The 8,992-nt window shown below is 39.5% G+C and overlaps 2 protein-coding genes across 3 annotated transcripts; both read right to left on the bottom strand.

The window, feature by feature from the left end:
* Nucleotides 1-937: 937 nt before the first annotated feature.
* On the bottom strand, nt 938-2,299 carry LOC106315126. The gene has a single exon (XM_013752892.1). The coding sequence runs from the start codon at nt 2,297-2,299 to the stop codon at nt 938-940; it is 1,362 nt and encodes a 453-aa protein (XP_013608346.1).
* Nucleotides 2,300-3,349: 1,050 nt separating this feature from the next.
* LOC106318879 (la-related protein 1A) lies at nt 3,350-8,360 on the bottom strand. Of its 2 annotated transcripts, none has more exons than XM_013757032.1 (15): nt 7,971-8,360; nt 7,282-7,726; nt 7,011-7,167; nt 6,742-6,835; nt 6,556-6,627; nt 6,299-6,475; nt 6,033-6,214; nt 5,325-5,400; nt 5,137-5,241; nt 4,762-5,054; nt 4,523-4,666; nt 4,342-4,405; nt 4,088-4,233; nt 3,875-3,979; nt 3,350-3,729 (listed from the first exon to the last, which is right to left on the bottom strand). In XM_013757032.1, exons 1-15 carry the CDS (start codon nt 8,202-8,204, stop codon nt 3,585-3,587), a joined length of 2,439 nt encoding a protein of 812 aa, XP_013612486.1. In that variant the 5' UTR covers nt 8,205-8,360; the 3' UTR covers nt 3,350-3,584. The 2 variants fall into 2 exon arrangements, with proteins under 2 accessions (XP_013612486.1, XP_013612487.1); XM_013757033.1 differs by having other exon boundaries at nt 6,033-6,208; nt 7,971-8,204.
* Between the last annotated feature and the right edge of the window lie 632 nt (nt 8,361-8,992).

Here is an 8,992-nt window from a genome sequence, read left to right as displayed (position 1 = left end):
GATAAGCTTTGTGCTCGTTGCCTTATCCTATCAACCAGGCCAGTGAAGAGATCTTTCTTTTTTCTCCCGAAATGTTCAGGTAAACCTAAATATTTACCTGAGCCTCCTTCGTTGATAATGCCTAAGTGGTCTTTAACATTCCTCTTTGTTTCCTCTGGAGTTTTGGAGGAGAAGGTGATCGAGGATTTAGCTGCATTGATCATTTGTCCAGAGGCTTTCTCATACTCCCAGAGAATGGTTTTCAGCTTCGCGTAGCATGATTGTGACGTCTGACAAAAGAACATGGTGTCGTCTGCAAAGAGTAAATGGTTTACTCTTGGACAGTTCCTCGCTACTCTCACTCCTCGCAAGGTACCTTCTTTTTCTGCTTTCTGACATAATCCGGATAGCACTTGACCACACAGGATAAATAGGTATGGGGAGAGTGGATCTCCCTGTCTAATTCCTCTCTTAGGTATCACCGAACCATAGGCAGAGTCGTTAATCAGATAGGAGTAGGATACAGTGGTAACACATTGAATAATTAGAGTGATCCATTTGTCGTGGAACCCCAGTCTCTTTAGTACTTGTGAGATGAAACGCCATTCTACTCTGTCATAGGCTTTAGACATGTCCGTTTTGATGGCCATCGTGCATCTCTTTGTTGCTTTTGAGGTTTTCAAGTATTGAAGTACCTCGTGCGTTATTAGAACATAGTCTGAGATAGCCCTTCCTGGGATAAATGCTGACTGATTCTCTGATATGATCAAGTGGAGAACTGATTTCAACCTTAGGGTTAGCAGTTTGGAGATTATCTTGAAGAAAACATTGCATAGCGCTATAGACATGTAGTCAGCAACTTTCTTTGCCCCAATTATTTTTGGAATCAGTCTAACATGTGTCACATTTTGTGAAGGTCTGAGCTGTCCTGAAGAGAAGAAGAGTTGGACTTCACGCACTACCTCAGGTCCCACAACCTCCCAATTTGCTTGGAAGAAGCTGGCTGAGAAACCGTCAGGTCCAGGTGCTTTATCAGGGTGGATCGCAAATATTGCTTCTCTAATTCTGATGGTGTGGGATCTTTAATGAGTTCTTCATTGATTTCAGGTGTCACACATGGAGATAGAGCTTCTTCGACCGTATGTAGGCCATCGTAATCAGAGGAGATGAAGAGCTGGTTATAGAATTGACAAATGACCTTTGCGATTTGTTCTTCCTCAAAGTGAGGTACCTCCTTGTCATCTTCTATTACGGTCATTCTGTTCTTTGCTTTCCTTGCCTTAGTAGTAGCGTGGAAATAGCCTGTATTGGAGTCTCCTAGAGTTAACCAGAGCTGCCTGGTTCTTTGTTTCCAATACTCCTCTTCCTTTAAATAGGTTTGTAGCAAACTCATATTTAATTGATGTATCAGATCATTGTTCGGAATGGAGTTTGTCATCGCAACATCTAGTTGAGCTCGGAGTAGGACCAAGGTTTTCCTGCTATTTTCCTGGAAGGCTTTGCTCCATTTACAGATTTCTCTTCGACAAAGGCCTAGACGGTCCTCAACATCAAGATAAGGATTCGAATCCCATACTCGTTGGATAAGATTTTTGACCTCTGCATTGTCTCTTAACCTTCTGTCGAATCTAAAAATCTTCATTCCTTTTTTCCTTGTTGTATCCAAGAAGGATATGAGGGGCCGATGGTCAGAGCCTTCGACCATAAGGTATTGGCACCGGCACGACGGGAATTTGTCCATCCACTCACTATTGCTTATTGCTCTATCCAGACGGCATTGAACTACATGTGAGTTCCTGTTCCCTCTCCAGGATAGAAAATTTCCATAGTGTTTAACATCGAAGAGATCATTTTGTGAGAGGAAGGATCTAAATGCGCAGAATGTGCCTCCTGCTCTCTCCGGACCTCCTGATTTTTCACTGTTGTCAGTGATTTCGTTGAAGTCTCCGGTTAAAAACCATGGGGTCCCTGTTGTTGGTTGGAGAGTTGATATCTGATTCCATACCTCATATCTTTTTGTCTGATCTGGTTCTCCATACACAAAGGTCGCTTGGAAGGTAACGCCCTTATCCGTAATGATCGTATCAATGTAGTTTCTTGTGCTCTTTCTAACTGTGAGTTGGATGTCAGGTTTCCAGATGAGGAACAAACCGCCTCCACCTGGGCTGTGTGGCGGAACTACATGTGTGTTGTCAAGGGGGAGCCATTGGACAGTCTTTTTGATCATTTCAGTGTTGTTTTTAGTCTCCATGAGAAAGAAGATATCAGGAGCATTCCTCCTGTGAATCTCCTTTAAGCGCTGGACTGTTGCAGGGTCCATCCATTGTATGCTTGGAGAAGTATAATGCACGGTAAAGAGTTGTTGGCACAAGGACTTATTAATGCTATAGGTGATGGAGAAAGTACCAAGGTCTGGTCAGACAAATGGATTATAGACATTGTCCCTAGAGGGCCGAGATACCGTCAGGACGCTAATGTGGACCTTACACTCAGAGTATGTGACTTGTTGGTTCCTCAATCCAACAGGTGGGACACTCACAAGCTACATGAGCTGTTTGTAGATGATGAAGTAGCAAACTATCCGAACCGGTATTGAATTAGGAGAGATTGGAAACTTGAACCCGAACGGATAATATCCGAACCCGAATGGATATCCAAAGATAACCGAACATATGTATAATTAACCTTATATTTTCAGTTTACATCTCTCATTTTATATAAAATATTTATATTGATACTATACATACTTTAAGTTCATATGATATACATACAATTACGGAAAAAAATGATTTGCTACTCACTTAAAATGCATGTCAAGCTTTTTATTTCAAGAATTAACAAAAAGTTACATCAAAAATTTAAAAACAATAACCAAATTAATGTCTTTTTAGTTTCAAAATGTTATGTCCCAATCTATTAACCATTCAATCTATTAAAAATAAAAAAATAGTTAAGTGAGAGTTATATTTTTTAAATACAAAAAAATTGAGAAATGAATTTTTTTTTTTTTTCAAAATCTAAATATCCGAACCCGATCCAAAATAATCGAATCCGAACTAAAAACATCCAAACCCGACCCAAAGTAAAGAAATATCCGAACTACACCTCTATACCGAAATACCCAAAAATTCGAAATACCCAACCTGATCCAGAAAGTCCACCCCTACTAAAACCAATAAAATTAGTCAAAGATTCATTTTGAGATTGTCAACAGATGAGATAATGCGCGAGTATACCATATGCCAACAATAATAAGCTACAAGATAACAAAATTTACAAAAACAAAAAATGTATCATAATCTCAAGTAAAACAAACACCTCTTATTGTTTCTACGGAGACTACAACCACCTCTCTTTTTTTTTCTTGTTCTTTTTTTTTCAAAATTGAGCAATTAGAAAATGAAATCCCTATATGTACAAAAAAGAGATTACACCAAGAAGGACAAATATCCTTGAAAACTCAAGAGTTTATGGCTTCACTTGGTTGGTCTCTTCCCCAAGAAGAAGAGATGCACAAAAATTGTAGGTCAAGGTTTAAGGATCATTTGCTTAGTGATAAGCAGTAGCCTTTGATATGTCCCGGCTTTTCTGTCTCTTTCAAGTCATCAGTGAGACTTGTTTTCTTTTTGGCTGGTCACTGAATCCTTGGCTCGGAAATCATCTAAGCTGCGGTATTCTTCCTTCAGTAGCTTCTCTAGCTCAGGGTGCTTCTTTATCGGTTCTTTTTGGCCTCGGTAATGGTGGAATGCCCTGCACAAGAGAGTACTTTCGTCTTTAGAGACATCACCAATAATCGACCAAACGTTTTCTATAAACTAAAACGAGTAAATAATCGCTAGAAACGTCACCAAGAATCATATTATATTTTTATCTCAGAGAAGGGAAGAGCCCTTACCAATACTTCTCCAAGCCATATAGGTTTCCCTTGTGGTAGAAGTCAAGAGTTAGCTGCTCAAAGTCCTTGTAAAGGTCTTCATCGAATTGCTTCTCTAGGCCATAGCTGTAGACATTGGGCAGAACAATATTGGTGAGACTCCGTTTAAACTAGAGAGCTTATCCGCTTTGAAATAGACAGAAAACGGATTCAATTCAAAGATGCAAGTATTACCTATAGAACCTAAAGAGACACTCCAACCCATAGTTGTAACTGCCAGCTGCATCCTCAGTAGCAAACTTCTGGAAATCTTCGTACATAGACGGAACAAAAGTTTCTCTGAGGAAGTATGACCAGAATCGGTACAAATGATTCATTTCCTGAAGACAGAACATCCAGGATTCAGACGCATTTCCAGAAAACAGGCTTAGGATATCTAATCGATACAGAGTCAAAGATCATCGAAAGGAGGTTGACATAGAATTTACCTCACTGCATCCGCTGCCCAGCTTCTTTCTTTCGTTTAAGCACCGCTTGCGATACTTCAAGTACCTATGGGTAAGAATTAAAAATGGTGAGATTAGAAGAACTCAAGCTACAAACTTATCCTCCCAAAAGTAATGCTCCATACAATAAACTCAGGTTGTATAACCAAATAAATATACTCACTTTTCTTGCTTAAACCCATTCTCTTCAAGCAGTTGGTGGCTCGGATGTTGAAAATGTGGAAATGATTTTGGTAAAGACCCCACAGGTGGACTGCTGCCAGAAAGAGGGTACTGTGGTGATGAACTCAATTTTGAAAGCCTGTGTCTGTGAAACGTCGGACAAACACAATTATTAAGAACATGAAAAGACAACAAAATAAGAATAAGTTGGGAATGCAATGGACTTGCTAGGATACTGACCCATGACTGTCTGGTGGTGTAGAACCAAAGAAAAATCCAATGGAGCTACTAGGTGGACTTTCAGAAACAGCCCCATGGTTCCTTGTGTTGCCGGAAAAGAACCTCCGTACATGGGCCATTTGATTTTTGTGGGTTCCCTTATTTTGCTTCCTCCTAATACTATGCTCTTCACCTCCATTCGCTGCGGAATTTTCACCTAGTTTAATGTTCAGTCCTCCGCCTTTCACTTTTCCATCTCTGCTATCTAAATGGGAATTGTTCTTCTTACGACCAGGTCGATTCTTTTTCAGCTCCTGTTTCACCACGTTGGTGTATAGATATCAGACTCCATAAAGGGTAGAATCATATGATTCTGTCGGAAAAAAAAAACCTAACCTGCTCAAAGTAATAAAGACCGTCGTTTATAGTGGAGGCAAGCTCCTTAGGAATGTTTTTTGCTTTTGTCCCACTGATTCCAGTGCCATCACTTCTCCCACTATTCTGTCCAGCATACAACGTAATATGAATACTTAACTCCACCAAGAAAGAGTTTAAGTAAATACATAACAAGTTCCATGTAATACCTGGGTGACAATTACAAGTTTCTGAATATCATGATCATGATCATCAACAGCAATAACATCGTCTTCATCCTCAATTCTACAGAATTTCAAATTAACAAAGCGTCAACTCCAATCTGTGTTTTAATTTGCACAAGACCTCATAAGCGAAGAAAGGTCAGTTTATGTATATTTAAAAAGAGTCAGTTTTGGAGTTTCTCGGAAAATATTCTCAAAGGAGATGTCAATGGGTGGAATGAAATACTATGTATATGCAAGCGAAGATAGGTCAGTTTATGTATATGTAAAAAAGAATGTACTTATGGTCTTGGAATAATCTCAGTAATCGAGGCCCTAAGTGGGAACTTAGAAGATAGAATTAGATTAGCTGTTTCATGATTCTAGCTGTTTCATGATTCTAAGTTAGTTTTTAAAAGTTATACTAGAAAAGTTTCGAAGAGATTGTTAGGGTTTCGAAGAGTTGATCAAAGTCTCAATAAAAAGGAAACAACCCTCGCCATATGGTCTAAAGGGCTGTTTGGATTGCACCACACCTTAGAGACTAAGGCGTTCTAGGCTGCGCATCATTGCGCCACAAGGCGCTTAAAGAGAGCGCTATTTAAAACACATACTCCAATACTTTATATGCAGTTTAAGGCTCATATCCAAAAAGGGAATAATGAAAAAAAAGAGGGATGAAACCATATCAAGAGTAATCAACTCATGCACTACCTTTTGCACACGGAAAGTCCACTCCTTCTAGGGCTTTTATGCTCCAGATCTATTTCCTCATCAAGCAAGAAAGTATTTGAAAAATCGCTTGACAAGTCATCCATATTTCTTTGTTCGCTTGATGATGATTTCAGGATATCACTTCCATTAGCATTGGTTCTTGATGGCTGAGCTCCCTGTACCTTAGCACAAAAAAAGGCTATGAACTGGAACAAAATTTGGCAGTTTTACAGAATCTCTCTACTCAAAAGGAAACAAGCCTCTACCTCTGAAGAGCACGCAGTAGGCTTTGAAGTATCCTTTGACTGTTTTTCAGAGTTATCTCTGCTTGTTGTACTCTCTGGGGAATCTCCGTCATTGTCTCCAACTTTTTCCTCAGAGTCTGACCTTTTAGATGCAGGAACCCACTTAGCCCACTCGTCTCGCCTGCGTATCTTCTCACCCTATAAAAGTACCAGAACTTCATGTTATGATCAAACAGATATGTCAGATTAAAGAAACAAGGTGGCTATGGTAGTCTTACCTGCACTTCAACAGAACTAGAATACCCCAACGCATAGACTATAAACTCTAAATCCATCGTCATCATCTTAACCTGTAGTTCAAGAGTAACAACAAATAAATTAAAAGTAGCACATTAGGGTAAAACACAGATAAAAAAACAGACCAATGCAAAAGAAAGCAAGTCAAGCTCATGTTACGAGTTTACCCTTTTGAAGTCAGCTATAATTTTTATGGGAACCCATCCTTCTTGTTTATCCATCAAGGAAATGAGGTACTTATCATTCTGAAGGTTTTCATCACTGAAAAAAAAGGAAGAAATACACATATGGTGAGCATAGCAAGATGAGGTGCCACCCTATTAACTAGCAGAGATGGACTTCAACGCATAGAAATATTCCAAGAAATTCCCAGAGGAGTCAGCTGAACATAAAAGTACAAAACATACAGATGACTTGATGTAGAAGCGAAACTTGCCTGAAATAGTATTCAATTTGTTTTATGACTCTATCCTTCAAGTCGAGTTTTTCTGGAGACAGTGCTGGAGGACCCTGGTTAACAGGGTATGGAGCAAAACGTAGAGGATAACCTCTTATAGCTCCAGGGGGTGGAACCGGCAAATAGTATACAGGCCCTGTGTCAGAACAAGGAACAAAAAAACAGCAATCATGTTAAATCAAGAATAAGAAAATTGAATTCTATCAGCCAACACTTTCCAAAACACTTTGACAAAGAATCAACATCTTACCGGGAAATCCTGGACCTGGACCAACCATGAACCCAGGAGCTTGTCCCATATACGGAGGTCTCACGAAATTCCTCGGTCCAGCAGCGCCATGTGGCATGTTCCTGGGGCCAAACCCCCTCTGATCCTGCCAAGGCTGGTCTCCTTGAGGAGCTGGCAAAACAGGGGAAGCCTGAACTTTCTTCTCATTGCCAGACTCTGCAACAGGAGCTCCAGGAACCGGGTAAGGAGGATAAGGAGCATATGGAAAATCTGGACCAGTAGCATGCGGCGGAGGCACCATAGGCGGAAAAGGAGAGGGATGATAAGGTACACCGTGCATCATGTAAGGAGGAGGAGGACCACTTTGGTTGCTCTTCGAGCCTGACTTTGAATGACGGCCAGATGGATTCTTGTGCGCAGGGTTGCCCTTTCCACCACCCTTAGACTTCCCTTGACCAGCGAAACCCTAAACAACAAACATAGAAACTCCTCAGTGGCAAATTCTATGCTACAAATCTAATTCCAAAGAGAAATCACATAAACAGCTACATGTCATAACCATCATCAATCAAATTCGATAAAACCTAATTCGATCAAGAATCAGAGCTAATCTCCAACTAGACAATTCACGAAACCTACCAATTCAACGCACCACTAACACCCAGCAAACACAATCTAATGACATTAGCAGTAATAGGTTATTGACTAACCTGAGCAGGAGCTGGGATTGAGGCCGGAATGGCTTTACACGGCGGAGCCGCCGTCGGAAGATTCTTAGGACGCGGTTGCTGCGCGTCGGCGAGAGCAGGCCACGAGTGAGCACCCATTACCGGAGCGTCGACGGTTTCCACAGGAGAAGCCGTTGTTTTCCATGGAGACTTAGTCTCGAAACCGCCGATCACTTCTCGATCATCGGCGAATGATCCCTCAGTCTCCGCCATCATCGATAAGGAAACCTGAATTGAATGGGATCAGAAGCAGAGAAGAGATTGCAGGGATCGGGAGGAGAAGACGCAATGCGATTGAAAGTATGGAAGAGCAAGGAGAAGGAAGTGTGTGTGCGTGTGTGTGTGTTTTGGTGGCGGTTTTTAAGTGCAAGCGATGAACACTTAACAAAAACCCTAGTTTACCTTCTTCTTTTTTCTAATTAATATTTATTTTTCCTTTTTTTCGGAGACATACAATTTAATTGCTCCTTTTATGAGAAGGAAACAAATTTAATATTTTAATATATTATATTAAAATAGGAGTGTGACCAATTGATAAAAGTATGGTCCAACTATTATTTTTTTTATCTTTATTATTATTTAGAATATTATTTATTATGTTTTATGCCATTAGACCTATATTTAAATTATCAATTGAAAAGACCTAAAAAGATGTAAAACAAAAAATCTAGTTGTGTATTTAAAATCGGAAATTTTGTATATCTAGAACTTAATTCTTTGTTGGACATGGAAATTTATGGGTGATTCACTCAAAATTTCCTAAAATCTATATTATTAAAAGAGAAGTACCCATTTGAAAATGTTCTTACTTCATTAATTAAAATCCCTATTTTTTTGCTTGTTTTTTTTCATTTGCACTTATGAAATATCCTAAAACGAATAAAACTGCCAAATTTATTACTTGTCTTTTCAGTTACATTAATGAAATATGCTTAAATGAATTTAAACTTCATATTTTATTGTTTGTCTTTTTCAGTTACCTTAATGAAATATCCTTAAATAAA

This window comes from Brassica oleracea, chromosome C9 (assembly GCF_000695525.1).
Source record: "Brassica oleracea var. oleracea cultivar TO1000 chromosome C9, BOL, whole genome shotgun sequence".
NCBI lineage: Eukaryota > Viridiplantae > Streptophyta > Magnoliopsida > Brassicales > Brassicaceae > Brassica > Brassica oleracea.
The sequence above is the reverse complement of the archived record's forward strand: the minus strand, read 5'-3'. Positions and strand labels throughout refer to the sequence as shown.